Source organism: Danio aesculapii, chromosome 10, assembly GCF_903798145.1.
Source record: "Danio aesculapii chromosome 10, fDanAes4.1, whole genome shotgun sequence".
NCBI lineage: Eukaryota > Metazoa > Chordata > Actinopteri > Cypriniformes > Danionidae > Danio > Danio aesculapii.
In genome coordinates, this window is record NC_079444.1 from 41996598 (window position 1) to 42017098 (window position 20501).

General features: G+C 36.1%; 1 protein-coding gene across 1 annotated transcript in view; it reads right to left on the bottom strand.

Annotated features, from left to right (window-relative positions):
- Positions 1-17778, bottom strand: part of dgcr2 (DiGeorge syndrome critical region gene 2) — a 41329-nt gene extending 23551 nt beyond the window's left edge. The window contains exons 1-2 of the mRNA XM_056467536.1: positions 17442-17778; positions 1212-1244 (exon numbers count right to left, since the gene is read on the bottom strand). Of these exons, the coding sequence (XP_056323511.1) occupies positions 1212-1244; positions 17442-17517 (109 nt within the window). The 5' untranslated portion in view covers positions 17518-17778. The remainder of the gene's footprint in view (positions 1-1211; positions 1245-17441) is intronic.
- Positions 17779-20501: the final 2723 nt, after the last annotated feature.

A 20501-nucleotide genomic window follows, 5' to 3' on the forward strand; every position in this document is an offset into this window, starting at 1 on the left:
TGGTGTAAAGGCTCCTGTATACCTCAAACTAAATTGAAAAAAAGAACTGAAATGACAATTTCGAACCAAATCCAGCCAAAACAATGTTCATTTTGAGTCTGCTTCAGCAGTTTGAAACAGCTGACCAAAGCAAACTTTGTGAGGGAGCTTGTTTTGGTCCAAAACACCTTTGAGCTGCCATTGGTGTGAGGCAATTATGCAAACGGTGGGCGTGTCTTAGAACTCCGCCTTCTTAGACATGCTTCATATTCATGCTAGAGCTCTATATTGAAAACATATGGCATTGTGATATTTTGTTTTTCTGTGATATATATTGACCACTTCATAAATTAGCTAGAACAAGCTCTATTTGGGAAGTGTTCATCAATCTACACTGATTTGGGATTATTCTGTAGGGGAGTGAATCGTTCATAAGCTGTGTTCATGATGCAATACATTTAGCAGAAAGACACATCATCGCCATGTCATGTTATTTCAATATTGTGCAGCCCTAGTGAATATACAAAGCATGTATAAGATTTCATCTCAAATGAAAGACTTTGTTTGAAGTGTACCTGATCCTTAAAGGTCCCGTGAAATTAAAATAAAGTTAGTTAGTATCAGTCTGTTCGTTTAAAGGATATCTACTAGCTAGTGTGCTCCAAAACTACTGATCAGATCAAATAATGTTCAGAATAAACTGATATAAACATCCAAAGCTTGCAGTTTGTCACTTCCACCTAAGTGGATATATTTCACGTCATCTCATCACTTCAGTTTCTCATCAAATCTTGACCAATCAAAATGCTCTCAAGCATCTGACATGCCCCGCCCCCTTCTTCTCATATGCTTTTCATTTGATGTGCTTGAGCTCAACCACTCTCACTGGCAGAGCTGTGATAAAACAAAACACTATTGGCTGTTGTGTTTTGAAAGGGGAGGAGCTACCCTTTGGCCAGCCCTCTTTTCATGTTTCAGTTACGTCTAACATCGAATAATAAACGCACATTTCAAAGCATTTCACGGGAACTTTAAGGCTCGATCTTCAGGCATGCTTGGCTCCTGTTTGTGTTGTCAATCTGGCAACGTGCTTTTGACTCAAGTCATCAGAGAGGGGGCCGGGTGAAAACAACCCCTCTATAATATTTTAAATACGAGCTGCAATATCTAGCTCAACCACTAGGTGTCAAATCTACATACTTCACCATTAAGGAATGTCAAAGACTTCTTACCTGTCAATAGCCTGGCCAGAGCGAGCCGCGGACCTGCGGAGAGACACACACATTTACTGATTAAAGAGGCTGAATTCCCATGAACTAATCTATTATAGGTTAAACAGACAGTCTGTCTCCTGGTTATCATGCTGTAAATATCAATAGATAGAACAGATACATCTGCACATACAAACAGTCAATGCAACTCACTAGCAATCTCTTATGTGAGCTTTGAAACGCTCTTCAAATTATAATTAGCCTATATTAAAATGTGCAATGACAATTAGTCAAAATAAATAAAAAGATACAATGTTTTAGTGCCATGTAATGATTAATCTCCACTAATTGATTACAAAATAAAACTACATTTACATAATGCGTGTATTGCACATATTAATTATGCATATACGAATGCACACACATCCTTCTATATAATTGGAAATCATTTACATAATTTTATATTAAATCTAAATATTTTATAAGTAAAAAACTTTTTCAATACATATATATATATATACACAATTACAAGTGTTTTTAGACATGAATAAATATACATTAGACACATAATGAATATATAAACGTCAAGTTTTATTTAGTACGCATTAAACAGCACTACAATGTTTGCAGACATGTTTAAAATTTAATTTTAGATGACACAATACCAGTGTTTTAACCTCAAAAGAGAAAAATAAATAAATAAATAAAATAATATTTGGTGGAAAAACCTTTCAATAAATGAATCAAATGAAAACATTCATTCAGACAAATTGGCAATTTCTGGAAAAAAGTAAACAAATATTAAATAATAATAATAATAATAGTAGTAAGTTTATGTTATATAGCGCCTTTCCAGTGCTCAAGGATGGTTTACAATAACAGCAGGAGAACAGCAAAAACAAACACCATAACAGGGTAGAGAAAATAGGAGACTAATAATAAATAAATGAATAACAAGGACAAGGAAACAAACAGCGAAAAACAGTGGCTGCAGAACTTAATGATTATAATGTTCAAAAAACAAAGGAGCTTTAAGAAGAGACTTAAATTTAGAAATATTATTGATGTAGTGGAGTGATTATATTAATTAATGAACAAACAGACAAAGGAATTAAAGAAGGAATGAAGGAAGGAAGGCAAGCACGCATGCACAAATAAACGAATGAATGAATGAACGAACGAATGAAAGTATTAAAAACTTGTAATTTGCCAGAAATAATGCATTAATAAATAATGCTTTGCGATATTGCAAAAACTATCATGATCTCATGTTATTTAATTCGATATCAATAATTATTGGATTAAAAAAAATACATTTAGGAATATTAGGAATTTTTTATTTAATTACTTTATTGTAATTTACCCATATTACTAAAGCAAATAGTTTTAATGGTCAAAGACAAAAATAATTAAACTAAATATCTGATCTCTTCATAATAAAACAAACATAAGTGTTAAAGAGATTCTTAAACTTGATCAATAAAATGTTATAAAGTGTGTGCAATGGTCAAGCGTAAATACTGAACAATTAAAGCGAAATTTAAGGTGTGAATAATAATGATACAGTAAACCTCAAACTGTCAACAACACAAATTCTGCTAATCAAATCTGAGTTTTCAATTAGGAACTAACCATCATAATTCAAATACATGCTGAACATTACAGATTGTGAAGTTGAATGACTATATTATCTCTAAAAACTCTTTCAGAGCTAGTGGCTGGGATGCACAAGAAAAGAAACCAAAAAGCCACTCTGGTGACATCCTTACATCCTTTTTTATTTACAATCTCCTCACTGCTGCTTAATTTTCTCATATGTTGTTGTAAACATGTGCGTTTGGATTGCTTGTGCATTTTGAATATGCAGTGCATGGGCTTATAGTTTTTATTTCTTATTTAGTTTCAAATCATTTAGTGTCTTTTAGTTTGATTAATTACTATTATTATTTACTACTATTATTTAGATTCACTTCATTCGTTTCACTTAACACACGATATAAATGCTATATTATGTACATTGTAAAAAGTGATTATTTACTTTACTTTTGACTCTTCTAAAGTATAAAAATACCATAATATGTTTGCAGATATTTAAGAAACATCCTAAATGAACATTCTTGTTTATCTGAAAAACAATGCTAACTTCAGATATTCTGCTTTGAAAACGTGTGTTACGTGCCATAACGTCTTTGTTTTGGTCCCTTTAACTCGTCCAATGCCAGTTTAGCCAATTATATTTCAGTACCCTGGGTTGCCTTGTTGGAAAACAGCATAAAACAGCACTCTAGTGACATCCTTAAATCCTTTTTTATTTACAAACCTCCTCACTGCTGCTACACTGCACTCATTTTCACATATGTTGTTATTCTGACCTGAAGTGACAAACGTGTGCGCTTGAACATCAAGCATTTTCTCAGAGGATGACAATCGGACAAACCATTGCTGCCGCTCTGATGCAAGTTTACAGAGAAAAGTAAAAAGCGCTGCAGTGTTTAGGTGCGCTGTGTTTGTCTGAGGTAATGAGTCTGCCGTTATTCCTGAAATGTGTATATTCCATACAAAGTGTGAAGCTGATTGGTTAGTTCTACTCATGTTCGTGGCGTTCGGAAAAGTTCTGATGTTTTCAACTAGGTGCGACTGGAAAATGCACGCACCTCAATTAGAAATGACAAACTTACACCCTAGAGCTGCACAATTAAATAAAAAAAGATCGCGATTCGACCCCCTAGACGACCCTAATCCAGGATTTCTATGATTCTGCCAATCATATTTTCAAGTTCAGGAGAGAAGCAAAGGCGGCTGCTTGATTCACATACATTGCTCAGCGACATGGACACCTCCAAATGATGTTGAAAGAGTCACATACTGTATTTATAAGGTATAATTCACCTTAAAAATGTCATTTTTGTCTTCATATAATGCTGTATTCATGGACGGGAAATCACATGTGACGTGAGCTGCTGACCGTGAGCTGTTATCACAGAGAGGGCTACTTTAGTGAACAGAACCTGCATAGGCTGTAAATAATCATATTGCATTTTAGAGTAATGATTACGACAAGCGTTTGATATGTTTTTTCTTTCATAGCGAACACACAGTTGTGCATGAAAATAAATGTTTACAGTGTCAGTATAACTAGTCTAGCTTACATAATGTTGATTTTACCAATGAATTAAATGTTGTCAATGACAAATTGCAAGCGTAGGCCTATATTTTAATAACATAATTCAACATCAGAATTATTATAGAATAGAATTATTTATAGAAACCAGTAGACCTACACATAATATTATTATTGTTGTTTTACCATACGTTTGAGAAAAAAACAATATTAATTGCCGACTCATATTAAGCTTTATTTTACATCTAAAGAATCGTTAGAGAAAATCGGGATCTTTAATTTAAGCAAAAAAATAAAATAAATAATAAAAAAAATAATATTAAAAAATGTATAAATAAATAATAAAAAAAAAATATATATATATATATATATATATTTTTTTTTTTTTTTTTTTTTTTTTTTTTTTAAATCGGGATTCTCATTTTAGCCAGAATCGTGCAGCTCTATTACACCCCAAGCTCATTGGCATTGCTTCAAAGGCGTGCACACAGCAGCTACATATTAGTAAAACTAGCGCTTCATACCGAATCTTTTTTTTAATCGATACTGACAATGGTGTTCGTTTAATAAGACTGCTGAACGAATCACTGGCACAACCCTTCCTACACTTCAAGAACTGTACTCTTCCAGAGTTAGTAAAAGGGCTCGTAAAATCACTCTGGACTCCTCACACCCAGCACACTACCTGTTCGAACTGCTACCGTCTGGTCGGCGCTTCAGAGCACCAAGCACAAAAACAGCCAGACACAGGAAAAGTTTCTTTCCTCAGGCTGTCTACCTTATGAACAGTTAAATATTCCCCTACTGTGCAATAAATATGTGCAATACTTTCTCATACGCACTTGTACACAGCACCTTATATCAATATACAATGCAATACCTTCTCCATACGCACTTGTACACAGCACCTTATAACCTGTATATTTATAACAAATCTGTACACACAATTCAACATCCAGAGTTTTTGACTAACTGCATCTGTTTAATGTTTATTTTTTATATTTATATTTTTTGTGTTGTCACATGTCACTTTATGTACACTGGAAGCTTCTGTAGCCAAAACAAATTCCTTGTGTGTGTGAAGCACATTTGGCAATAAAACTGATTCTGATAAATACTGATACCAATTTTATCTCCCAGCCCTAGTACTAAATATTTAATAGAAGTGAGAAACCTGACCTACCAATACCTTAACTGATATTTAAGGGAATTAATTAATACTCAGTTCTTCATGCGTTAACTAATGTCAACTAATGGACCTGTAAACTGATACAGTGCATCAAATCAATTACATGCCAAATAAACTGTGAGGTCCATCAGTTAATTTAATTACCTTACAATGAGCAAAGAAAGCAATCTCATGTAATCTCATGACATCATTTCTGTTTTCTGATATTAGCAAACACCCAACTAGACTGATCCCCCAATCTGCTAAAGAATCTCCTGAAACAAACTGCTGACTTTTTAAGAGGAGCTGCTTGGGTGGTCCAGACGTTCAATCAATCATCTGTTCAACCCGTGAGTCTAAAGTTAAGCTTAACCAAACACTGCTTCACTGGGATAGATTAGCGGAGGAGATTTACAGCACATTACAGAAAGGGTCTTGTGAACAGGTGAACACCTGCTCCACTGCTAAAATAACACCTTCCCTGTGGATATATAAATTACACTGTGACTGAGAAACACTGGTGTGAAACAATCAATAGCCGCGTTTCCACTATCGCGCCTAAAGCGAGCGAGCCAGGGCGAGCCAAGGCCAGTCGCGTTTCCACTATCACTTCCGGGGCGTAATCGGGCCAAAGCGGGGCTTCCTTGGGGCCAGCGTCCGGCCTTTTTCGGCCTGCCGAATACCTTGGGCCAAGGAGGGCCAACTGGGGCTTCGGGGCGGGGTTACGTACAAAGGCGGAGTTTTCCTGTCAGGTAAAGAGGAGACAAGATGCTTTCTTCCCTTACATTTGTTTTGCTATCGCGCTTGATTAACTCACTAAGAAGAAGAAAAAATGGATAGCAGCCAAAATCTGTGTTCGAAGTAAATGCCGCCGAACTCGAATGTCCTTATCCAGGGATCACTGTCTGGCCTTACACCAACAGACCACAAACAGTAAAAAAGCAATCGCTTCGGTGTTCTCCATCTTCCAGCTCTCGTAGTGATGCCAGGTTGTGTTTGTGGTTATAATTTGAGTTTTTTGTTCCCGCTGAAGTGGGCGGGTTGTGTGACGTTTGATTCGGGGGACGTTCTGGGGGCAGTGTTTGCGTGACGCGCTGCGAGCAACTAGCCCGACAGTGGAAACGCGACATGATTTCGGCCTCATTTCTCAACCTCCCGGGCTATTGGCCTGGCCTGGCCCGATTAAAGCCCTGGCTCGCACTGGCCCGATAGTGGAAATGCGGCTAATTTGTGCCAGGGCAACATAAAGGAATTAAGTTAACTTATTAGTTTTTACAAATTTAAGTTGACTGAACATCAAACAATTAGGTTGTCCTCCCACAAAACTCAAGAATAGTGTTGTTTCAGCTCATTTTAAATAAGTAGTTTGAACAAACAGCTGCATTTAAGTGAATAAAACTACTTCAAATAAGCCTGCCCTGAAAAAGTGTTGCATGCAAAACTGTTGCAAACTATTTATTTGAGTTGAATTTAAACAAACAAATTTAATTGAGCAATGTTCAACTTAATTTGTTTGTTTAAATTCGGCCCAAATAAATTGTTTACAACTACTTAACGTAAAAAAATTGAGTAACTCCAAGGAATCATCTTTGAATATTTTTTTTCAGTGTGTTGTATGATATATTTCACCAAAATATATTGTGATAAACGATATTATTGTCATTTTAAGACCATTTTATGCCACTCATTATGACAATGTAAAAGCATCACAATGCAAGTACACTCTTCCAAAGAGCACATCATATATTATTCTTGAGAATATTTCATTTAATTATAGTCATTTTAATAATGAGGCATTGAAATCAGAATTTGAAAACACAAATCCTAAATAAATAATAATAAACGTTAACAGAAAAGTGCAAGGTAAGGAGTAACAGAGGCTGCCATTTCAGCTACCAGCTGTCAGACACCCACATGAACATATACTGTAGTAATTTATAGTAAATATGTTGTTTTTTTAACCATACAGACACTGACACCTCCAAAAGAAAAAGAGGTGTTGCTCAATCAGCTCAAATGTCGCTAGAATTGGTTTTTGTCGTATGGGTGATATATATAGCATCATCAAAAATGATTGAGGTCATGTCCATGTGTTGTGCGATAAGTAGGCCCAACACAATAAATACAGCAAATATTCTGCAGATTTTCAGCACATCATTAATTCTGTTTATTTACTTGTGTAAATGAGTGTAAATCTATATTTATTCAGTTTTTAAATTAATTACAGTAATATTATTTACTAATATGAAAATGTTCATCTGATTACGTACAATGCCATTTGTAAAGTAATATTAGATTCAATTTATTGTCATCACACTTGTACAAGTACAAGGCAACGAAATGCAGATAATATGTTCTGTCTTTTAGTCGAGATATTATATGAGAGACTTGCTTTGTTTATCAAATAAAGTGAATCTAATTGGATTTGCATTTTAAACATTAAATAAAAGTTTAAAAGATATAAATTTTTATTTTATATAAGGTTTTAGTTATGATACTCCCAAAATAATTCAGCATAAATCTGCAGATTTTTACCAAAATTCTCAGCAGAAATAGCAAAAAACGTCCGCAGATTTCGTCTGGCCCTAGCGATAAGTCCATATACTGATTATTGTGACAGGCCTAACTATAAATATCCCATTTGGGTGGTTGAAAAATCCGCGTTTATTTAAACATCAAGATTGATATGAAAAAATAGTCATGATAACAAATGTTTTTATGTTGCTTTTCCTTATTTTCATGAGGTTTCTTTTCTTTTTTACTTTTTATTTACTATTTTGTTACAGAACAACCCCTTCTCCACCAGTTTAGCCCATAGGTCTCAAACTGGATTCCTGGAGGGCCGCAGCTCTGCACAGTTTTGCTCCAACCCTAATCAAACACAGCTGATCCAAATAATCAAGAGGTTTTAGAGACTATTAAGCAGGTGTGAGTTGGAGGTGGTTGGAGCTAAACTGTGCAGAGTTGCGGCCCTCCAGGAATTGAGTGCGAGACCATTGGTTTAACCCCTTACAGATGAGGGAATAAAAGGATACATAAATAACAAAAAATAAATAAATACAAATTACTGCCATCATAAATTCTTTTTTAGAGTGTATTTTTTTTATTTTATGACCATGAGCAATAAGACATTATAAGCGAAAAGTTGCACTTTAATTTTGAACGGTGACACCCACAGAAGTCGCTCAACGGTGACAGCAGCAGACTTCGAAATGAGACGCAAATTCATTAGCAAATAATATAAATATTATGAACGTAAACATTACGTGAGCATGTTGCATTGATTCTACTTTTCTAACAGCGCACTATGAGACGAGATTTGCAGTGATAAGCTATTTGACTGTTTGCACCAGACGAAACCCGACAGAAATGTAAATACAGCCATTCAGAAGCACAGAATAGTGCACTCACTGCACTTCAGCGAAATAGTAAGGTTTATAATCTTATTAACACATATTAAACCTCTTTAACATTATTAAATGTAGGAGCTGAATTACTGATGCGTGTTGGTTTGCACTGAGTCTCAGTTCTAGAGTTCAATTTCAGACGGTTTATTTTCCAGATCTATCTACTTTCAGTAGTACGGCTATAAATGTCATGTAAAACTGCATTCAAACTCACATTATTAGCATTTAACACTGAATAAAGCACACGAGGTGTACCTGAGGTGATCATTGTCAGTTTTAAATGTAAATTACTTGGCAAGAAACTTTGTTTTGTCTTAAGCTGCATAAAAGTTTGTGTTCAGCTTTAATTTTTAATAGATTTTTTTGAGATTATTTTTTATAAATTTTAATGTTTGTTTCTGTTAACCATAATAACATGAACACAAGTGAACAGCACATTCTGTTAATGTAATAAAATCTATTTTAGTCTGCTGAGATCAGTATTCTTACTCTAAAACGTCTATTGAGTTTATCACGCAGTCATTATCCGCCGCTCCTGGCTCCATTAATGCTAACATCAGTGATGGTGTAATATTAATTTTAACAAAAGCTCAAACCGCAGCTGTGGGTTTATTTAATGCCATTCATCACAGAAACACCACAACCTGCCCGGAAACAAGTGCAGACTGGCACATAACCCGTGTTTCCCCATGGAAATAAAGGCAGAAAAGCACAGCACAGGCCATTAACCTAAATACTGTCCTATTTATCCGATCCACTGGGTTTCTACGCATCACCTTATAAAAACAGGATTAATAAATCTAACAAAGAAACATCAGTCCCAGACACGCCGTCCGGCTCAATCTGTCTGCTCTGTATTGAACTGTGGCTTTCCAGACACACTAGATGGACTGTGACTGGTTGGCTGTATGGCAAGCTGTTTTAACATTCAATCCTTAAAAAACAACTAGTGAGCAATTTCAGTGTTATGGATGCAACATGTGCAGTAAAAAAACTAATGCACAGAGATTGTGCAGTTGAAGTCAGAATTATTAACCCCCTGTATATTTTCCCCCAATTTCTATTTAACGGGAAGACATTTTATTCCATGACATTTCTAATCATAATAGGTTTAAAGGGCACCTATGGTAAAAAATCTACTTTTCAAGCTGTTTGGACAGACATATGTGCATGTATGGTGTATAAACCGTCATATTGGGGTGATATAAACACACCCAGTGCTTTTTTTTTTCAATTTAACAACATAAAAACGGTGGACCAATTGGAGCGGTTTTCAGATCGACCGCAACTTTACGTAGGAGAGCGGTCCCCCCGCCCACCAATATTGATTGACAGGCGCGTCATCATATCCTCAGTTTGTTGATTCACGTCCGCCATTTTCAGCGTGAGTCGAAGCGATATCACTAAAGGAACACGCTAGCTCTATTTTTAGATGCAAGGCTCATTGGGCTCAACACAAGATCAATATTCTCCACATGATCGCTCTAATCAGAATTATTGGTGGTATCTTTAGGTAGGTTTGCAAACATGTGTACTTCTCATTGAGTCTACCTTATACTTCAGCCGTTTGCATTTCTCGCGATCACAGAAGCTCCCTGTGATCTTAACTAGGTGCTGCTGTATCTGACGCTGTGCCATGTGTTTTAGAATTCTAAACATCGGTTTCTATAAGGGTACACACAATGGCGCGACGATTCGGGACACTTCATGTTTCTGCCGCGCCACAGAGAGTGTCTGGTGTGCCGCGTCGCGGCTTCGAGCGACGCATCCCGTGCCTCAGTCAAAGTTAATTCAGTGTGCGTGGTTATTAGTCTCGGTGTACAAGCTCGGCACTTGAAACTAGCACACAGTTGGCTGTAAAGCTATACAAAGACACAAATGATTTTGTACTCTCTGCTTGGTCTGTGTCTGAGTCGTATTTGTACGACTGATTGATCCTCTCACTCCTGCTCCTTCTCTCAGTCTGCCCAAACGCAGAGCGGGTGAGCTCATGGCTCCGCCCCCTTGTTATGTTGGGCGGGAAGCCAAAACTAATCTACATGTGAAGCAACACACCCCTAAATCAACTGTGGACACGCCCCCAACATGACACTTTTTAACACATTATAATAAAAAAATCTGAATTGTGTTTTGAACTGAACCTAAACTGGCACACTCAGAAGAACCATAATATTAATATTAAATCATAAATAAGAGGTAAACTTTGTGCCCTTTAATAACTAATTTCTAATAACTGATTTATTTTATCTTTGCCATGATGACCGTAAATAATCATTTGACTAGATATTCTTCAAGACCCTAGTATTCAGCTTAAAGTGGCATTTAGTGTATCTGTTCGGTTCATTTGGTCCAGACCAAGGGCAATAAATGATACATCTTAGCATTTTTCTGCTGTTTTTGGGTCCTTTTCACAACACACTAGCTACGTTTGCATCCACCTATTTTTATGTGCATTTTGGATTTGCACATTAAAAAAAAAACAGTTGATGGAAACGCCAAGATGCGCATAATATTTGAAAACGTGCATAAAAACATGCACATAACCAAGTAGGATAAACTTTTTAATTTGTTAAGAAAATATGCGCATAAACTATGATGGAAACACTTTTACCAAGCAAATTCCAGTGTGCGCATTAAAAGTCATGTGATTTTGTTATAAAAGATCATGCGATGATAGAAATATGTGTGAATGGACAAACCAGCCGGCTGAGCACACTGTAAAACATCTGAAATGTTGTTTTGGTCTTCTTAAATGCCTTAACTGTTTCAGTATTAGTGTTATTATGGCTCGTTTGCACTGACTGGTACAGTACGGGTCACCTTTATCAGGCTTGCGTTTCCACGGCTAAAAGGGTACTCTTTTGGTGGGCGAGGTGTACGACAGAAAGTTTCAGTCAACGTCATTTTTGCTCGAGAAAATGTCACAGTAAAGCTGTATGGTCGGGTCGTTCACATATCATATGAGAAGCACTTCTCAGAAAACAGATGCTTTACACACATAAATACTTCTGTATAAATGTTTATTACTACCTTTTCTATAAACATAAGTTCAGATCAACGACAGTGCAAAATAGCCTACTGTAACGTCTGTAATTATATAAAATAAGTAAATAAATGCAACATATTTGAACACATACAGCCCCTTACAGTCTCTGATATGTTACCAACTACAGAAAAACTACACACAGCAGACATTTCGTCCTTATTTAGGTTCAAAACAACACGAAATATAGCCCACAGTTAGTGCAAACCTCTCATCTGTCTTTAATCTTCAGCAGCACATGTAAGCTCTGTTAGAGTAATTCCATCATTCTGAGTTCATAATGGTCCAAAAGGTGAAGATAATAGTTAAACATGGCAGTTTGTTCACATTTGCTGAAAAAATGATGTGCCTCTTTTTTTCCCCCGGCTTCTTCTTTGTTTTTCCGCGCTTCACTCTCGCGTTTGTCAGTATCTAGTTGTCCAGGATCGGGTTTCAAAAGCATGTCAATAATCAAGCGCAGGTTATTATCATCAGCTCAAGAAGTTTGTCATTTCAAATATAGATGCGCATCGAGCGCAAGCAAGAAAGCGAAACCGCTCACACTTTAAACTGGCTCGTAAAACACTACAGGGCACAGGATAAATCTGCTCTTCTTCTTTGCTTTGTGACTGTTCATCAAGACGACGACAAGGTTTGTTTGAGCCCCGGTCGACTGTGGCTCGTTATAAATACATAATTCCACTGTAATCTCTCGGCTGTGTATTTAAAACATGGCGGTTCCTTTGTTTTCATTCTGGCTTGTTGCAAGCGAATGATGCATCTCTGTAAACCAATAGCATTCAGCTGCCGTCTAGTTCCACCTTTTGGCATCCTTTCGAAAGGTTGCCGAAAAAGTGGTACGGTGGGGTTCGGTACGCCTTTTGACAGTGGAAACGGCCATAAAAGCGCACCAAACCATACAGTACCACTCAGTGGAAACAGGCCATTATATTATCAATGACCTTCAGAATCAAGAACGTCTGTGCACTGCAATTTATTAAATGAAGAAAAGATTAACGCAGCTTCTCCTACCGCAGCAAATTTCCGTTGATATTTGGCGCCAGATGATCAGGAAGTGACGATTATGTTCTCTTTGACTCGTTGGATGGAAACGCTGCGGTTTTCACACATCTTTTATGCGATGATCCAGTTTTGCGCATAAAGTGAATTCCCATTTTTGGATGGAAATATAGCTACTGATTGCTTTGGTCCAAAATTAGTTAAAAAGAACAAACTGGCAGACACAACATGTCACTTTTTATTATGGAGGGACGACTGCGTTGGCTGATTGCATCTCTGGTCACTGTATTATATAGTTTGTATAAATCTCTTTAGACAAACTATACATTTCGAGAATGAAGTGCGGCTGCGGCTGGAAAACAATGTTTTAACGCATTGCAAACGGCAAAGCCACATCGCAAGTCATTTCAGGAGGAGGCGTGAATTAATTTAGCTAAAATGCGACATGGTCATCTTCCGGAAATATTACCTACGATCCATCAGGTCATGTTTTCAACTAGGTTAATTAGGCAAGTTAGGGTACTTAGGCAAGTCAATGTATAACAGTGGTTTGTTCTGTAATAATAATAATAATAATAATAATAATAATAATAATAATAATATTGACCTTAAAATGGTTTTTAAAAAATGTAAAACTGCTTTTATTCTAGCCGAAATAAAACAAACAAGACTTTCTCCAGAAGAAAAAATATTATAGGAAATACTGTGAAAAATTCCTTTCACTGTTAAACGTCATTGATATATCTGTATATATTTTCAAAACAACTAGTGATCAAAAAACGTCAATCTGTAATCCTGTTTATATTTTAAATGAGATAAATAAACATGCATTGTGGACGTGACCCATAAACTATGCACATTTACAGCAAACAACAATTTATAGAAATTCTGTGAATTAAACTGCACATCCCAAAAGCAGTAATGCGAATCAAAAAGATTGGAGTTTTCTCTCTTTACAAAAAAGTGATTTATTTTTTTTATTCTGCATTAATGAGGAAAACGCTTCGTTATGGATGTGACAGATGTGAAATTGGCATTTGTGTGGCTTTGCTAAATCAAATAAAAATTGTTTGAAAATGTTGACAAAGTATTTGAGTATTTTTACAGTATTGCAAATTCTGTATTAGTTTTGTGATTGTAGCCACGAAAATAGCTATGTTTCCATCCAAAAATGCTAATAATAAATAATAAATTTATGCGCAAAACTGGAAAATTACATAAAAGACGTGCAAATCAAGCAGCGTTTTCATCCAACGAGTCAAAGCGAAAATTGTCAGTTCAAGTAAAATAGAATTTGCTGCAGTAGGAGAAGCTGCGTGAATCTTTTCTTAATTTAATATATGAATTGCACCTCAGAAAACACTGCTGACACGGAATGAACGCGTGGTGGCGATTGAAGCCATAAGACGCAGAGCACAGATGCTCTTGCCTATTCTAGAGTTAATTAATAATATGATAACACTAATACTGAAATGATTAAGGCGTTTTACAATGGCCAAAACAACATTTTAGATGTTTTACAGTGTGCTCAGCCTGCTGGTTTATCTACTCACACACACCTTCCTCATCACATGATCTCTAATAACAAAATCACATGACTTTTAATACACATACTGGAATTTGTTCGGTAAAAGTGTTTCCATCGTAGTTTATACGCATCTTTTCTTATCGAATAAAAAGTTTATCCTACTCAGTTATGTGCAATCATTTTCAATGTGCATTTTCAAAATGTATGCGCATCTGGTGTTTCCATCAACCATTTTGTATGCGCATGTACAAAATGTGCATAACAATAGATGGATGGAAACAGCTAATGACTATTGCAACACAATGACAAGCAACTATTCCAACACTAACATCTACGGAACCATCTCAGAGAGGGATATACCTTAAACACTTGGCTGAAGCTATGAAGTGAGTAGAGTAAAAATGTGTTATTAAATGGTGTATTATATAATATATAATATATTCAGCCTGATATCACAAGAAAACGCAACTATTTTACATTTTGTCAGTTTACTGGCTAATTTGAATATAAATTCATACGAGTTCAGTTCATTTTTAAAAGAAGTCATGGCACCAAACCCCACCCCTGAACCCTACCATTATTAGTGGAAGAGCAAATCGTACTAAATTATACAAATAAGATCATACTAGGGCGGCACAATATATCGTTTGAGCATCGATATCGCAATGTGATCGTCGCAATAGTCACATCACAAGTATACACAACGTTGAGTCTGAATTATAAATAATAATTTTGCTTGTGTTTTTTTTAGGCCCGTGACTGTGTAAGGGTTTAAAAAGCATTCAGACGTAAGAAATTGTACCGTTTGTAACTTTGAAATATTATTAATGACTAATTTTATGGAATTGTTTATAAAAACGAAGACTACGCAGTATTATTTTACATTTCAACTGTTCAAAAAACAAAAAAAAAACGCTGTTTATTTAATTAGCATATTTCTCTTTATTGAATTGATCTATGCTTGTAGATTGTTTATTATATTTTATGCAGTCAGCTACAGAATCTTCCTAATCAATCTAAAATGATAGATTCTATACAAACATTTATTCAACTCATCTAGTGAAATTGTATCTATATTGCAATATATATATATATATATATATATATATATATATATATATATATATATATATATATATATATATATATATATATATATATCAGAATATAATAAATTAATCGCAATGTGTAATTTTTCCAATATCATGCAGCCCTAGATCACAATAATTAGCCACTAAATCAAAAAGTTACGAATTGCCCCAAAAAGTTACGGCATTGACCCTCCATCCAACATATTTACAATGATAAGGAATACGGTTACTAACTGGGTTGTTAATGAACAGCAATACCACACAAACTTTGTGGGAATAGACTTTGATGGAATAAACAATGTGAGAAAAGCTTATAGTGCACCGAACAAGTCTGAACAAGTTTGACCCACATGCGTGAGGCAGGCAGTACAATTACGCTATCTAACAACTTAACAATATCAGCCTAATTTTGACTTTGGACTGATAACGATAACATTAAAAATAGCATATATCGGCCGATATCGATATGGCCGCATATATACTGTGCATCCCTACTATATTCTGTGTAATTTATAAGCCAACAAAAGCCATGAAGGTAGCCTATTAAAAGGCACTAGAAAGTTGTCATGTAGGCCTACTATATCCCAAATGTTCTGAAGCCATTCTATAGTTTAATGTGAAGTACCGTTGGTTAAATTCATCTTCAGTTCAGCGCTTCCCTCCACTGCGCCTGTCGATCATTTTCCATTCATTCACAATTGCCTGTCACGTTCGTCTATGACTGCATGAAAATCTTTCTCTGAGACTATTCGTTCCTTTTAATATAAGTAACCTGTGGAAATGGAGTTCATTGCTGTTTCTAAATCGCGCATCATGTTTTTAGTTAGATTGTGTCATCTGTCATTACAGTAGGCCTATGGGGCTGTTATTTTTACTAAAGAAGATATATTATTTGAGTTTATCACCACAACTATAGAAACTGTATTATGTTTAAAAAAAAAAAGAGGTACAGTATCGGGATCGGATCTGTATCGTCGATTATAGTCAGAATTTTGGTATCGGGATCGAATCAGTTTTTTAAAAAAAGGTATCGGTGCATCCCTATAGTGTAAATACAACTTAAAACATTTATTTCATATGTGAAGGCCAGAAAACGTATGTCTTAAGTCTTGTTAAGTTGTACAAGTATAGTTTGGGCATAAGAAAACAATATATTTTGGGTCAACATTTTTTTTTATTATGCATAAAAACAATTTAATTAAATAAATATCTTACTCCATTAAGATATTTTGTACATTTTATACTGTAAATAAATTAAACCCGTTTTTGTTTGTTAAGAACTTTTTGTAAGAACTTAATTTGGACAATGTTAAAGGCGATTTTCTCAATATTTCTTTTTTTTTATCCTCAGATTGCAGATATTAAAATAGTTGAATCTCAGACAAATATTATCCCATCATAACAAACCATACATCATTGGAAAACGTGTTTATTCAGCTTACTGAAACCCTGATTTCAAAACGATGAAAATTATGACATATTTAAAACAAAAGATTATATTAAGCAAGGTTATGCACACTTGAGACCTTAAAATACAGTAAACACAAGTGCAAAGCCTGCAAGTATTTAAGCAGGCCCGCTATGTGTGTTTTAATGGATAAATATTAAGCCAGCTTGCCATATGGTGTGCAATAAACAGCTTAAAGCGAGTAACATAAACAGACGCAACCTATTTTAACGGAAATAACATTTAAATATTTGCTGTGTGGCATATACTAAGTACTAGTCAAATAAATTAGACAAAATATAATATAGCGCTAGCTAAAGGCCTCTGCAGCTCAGCGGCTGATCTTCCCATCATGACCGAACACAAGCGCAGCTCCGCGGCTTCAGCAAAACCGACTGCAGCAAAACACCGTTTCAGCAAATACACCGATTAATACAACACCTTTACCTGTCCGTGACGGGTCTGTTGCTGTCAGAATGAAGAGGAGAAGCACAAAACCACCGCTGTCAGCCTTCGGCAACATTTATCCTCCATTCATAGTATCTTACACCGGAGAAAATGTGCGAGAGAAAATGCACCGATTAATCACAATCAACGCCACTCGGTTTATTCCGTCGAATGTAAAGCAGCTTCGGCGCTCGGGTTTCTTAATTTCATGCGTCTACGTTTGGGAAATAGTGTTACATTCCATAGTTGTTTCCTCTGGCTCGGTAAACGGGTTTAGGACGGATATAAAACAAGATGGCTCCGCCACCGTCCCATCAAAACAATCCCAACCATGTTCTCCAGCCCACAGCCGGAGGAGGAGGTGCTACTTCCGCTCCTCACAATAACACACGTGACATTTCCTTCGCAGCTTCCAGAAAATGTTGCCAACATTAAACATTTGACAACCAGTGTTAGGGAAAGTTACATATGTGTTGGGAAAATGGGAAAAGTCACAGAATTTTGGTCGGTGTGGAAACATGGTGGCAAAAGAATTAAGAGTGTTTAATTTGAGAATAAGTTCTACAGTCATATATCCAGAAATTGCTCCATGGAGGCTAGAATGGCCAGAGGTAGACTGGTTTGTGTTAGAGGAAAAGAATGAGCAAGGGATAGCATCAATCTGGAAAGAATATTTAACCAAAGGGTCGAAGAAAAATACAAAGAGTACACACAGATTTTTACTGTTGGAGCAAAGAACCCAGAAACTAGTGTCTGGATTGGGGTAGTTATACCAGAAAAAAATATATAGGAATAAATAGAAGGACATCTGATTATGTGGGAGTGTACACAGTAGAGATGCTAGCTATGCTAGTAGAATTAAGATGGGTAGAAATGATAGGGCAGGACAAAATTTTGGTATGTTCAGACTCTGCATCACCTCCTGCAAGTCTAAGGTCATTTTCTTCAAGTAGACAAGATATTTTGTATGGAGTACTCCAGTGTGTAACAAAAATAACAAATCAGGGAAAGGATGTGAAGTTTATATGGGTTCCAGGCCATGAAGGAATAAAGGGAAATGAAAAGGCTGACATCTGCACTTCTATAACTGTCTGGTTTAGCTCAGCTACTAAATACGACCTCCAAAGACTACGTCGAATAGTTTGGACTCCATTGTCAAAAAGCTCAACAGAGGCTGTACTTTCTTCGTCAGCTGAGGAAGTTTAACCTCCCAAAGGAGCTGCTGAAACAGTTCTACACCTCCATCATTGAATCAGTCATCTGCACGTCAATAACTGTCTGGTTTAGCTCAGCTACTAAATACGACCTCCAAAGACTACGTCGAATAGTTTGGACTGCTGAGCGAATCACTGGTACAACTCTTCCTACTCCCCAAGAACTGTACTTATCCGGAGCGAGCAGAAGGGCTGCCAAAATCACTCTGGACCCCTCACACCCAGCACACTGCCTCTCTGAACTTTTACCTTCTGGTCGACGCTACAGAGCACTGTGCACCAGAACAGCCCGACACAGAAACAGTTTCTTCCCTCAGGCAATCCATCTCATGAACACTTGATGATAATATTTGTGGAACCAACATCACTACTGCTATACACTTTTATACACATATACACTTATTTAACAACACACTTTACATGCCAATTTGCACATAACAGCTGCACATATAACGTTGTATATAGTAATAAACACTTACATACACTTGTCAATCTGTATATTTGCACTCACTACTTACTTCTATTTTTTAAATATATTTATTATCTGTTTTGTGTCATGTCTCTGTAATCCTGTTGCACTGTAGAAGCTCTGTCACAAAACAAATTCCTAGTATGTGTGAACATACCTGGCAATAAAGCTCTCTCTGATTCTGATTCTGATTAGCAAAAAAGGCATTAACAAAAGAAAATGTAGAAATGCAAATAAGGGCAAGTAAAGCAGAAGTCTAATATGGGTAAGAATAAATCAAAGTGGCAAGCAAAGTGGGATAGAGACAAGAAAGGAAGGCATTTGTATAAAATTCAACAGGTTGTTAAACACATAAGAGTCAGCAGTGGTAACAGGCGAGAAGGAATAGTGATAACAAGATTAAGACTGGGTCATTGTTTATTAAATAAAACACTTAAATTGATAGGAAAGCATGAAAATGGATTGTGTGAGGGCTGTAGTGAAGAGGAGTCAGTAGAACATGTGATACTAAAATGCAAAAGGTATGAAACAGAGGGAGGAAATGAGAAATCTAAGGGAGATAGGGACTCAGGAATAACATTAAAAGGTTTACTAAGTACAAAGGACAGGGTTCAGACCAGAATACTTACAAAGTTCCTGAGAGAAACAGGTGTTTATGATAGGATATAAAATAAATAAGTTAAATTATAATAGAAGGTAAAGGGAAGAGAGTTAAATATAACCAAGTATTAGGAATAGTAGAAGTAAAAGGAGTAAGAGTACTGTGGTGGTTATTAGTATGATGAGTGTTATGATTATTATTATAACATAGGAGTAGGTGTGAGGTATGTGTGTGTATGTATGTATATGAGAAAGGATGGGAAAGAGGGAAATGATTAGTCTGTAAACATAACCTCTGGTCCACACTCCGGAGCTGAAGGTGGCGGTAATGCACCAAAACGCTGGATGCCACCCGCCGTAAAATTATAAGAAAGTTACATATGAAAGTAATGCATCACATTATTCAGTTACTCCTGCAAAAAAAGTAACTAGGGGCGTTACTTAAGTTACTTTTTATGGTAAGTAACGTGTTACGTTACCTTTTGAGTTACTTTTGCGTTGAGTTTCGCATCTCTTTCAGAACTTGTAGGGTTTTTTCTTTAACAGAGGAGCTCCGTAATTAACAACGCACTGTATAACCATCATTTACCTTTGACTAAAAAAAATAATGTAGGATAATTCTATCTTGTGAGAACTTCCTGAGGCCAGAACTATACATGCTGTATATACAGATTAATAACCGTTTAAAGCAGAGATGCCCAAACTAGGGCTCTCAGGCCAAAGTTGGCCCATGGTAACATTTGATTTGGCCCACCGTTGGTTGTTGCTAGATCAGAT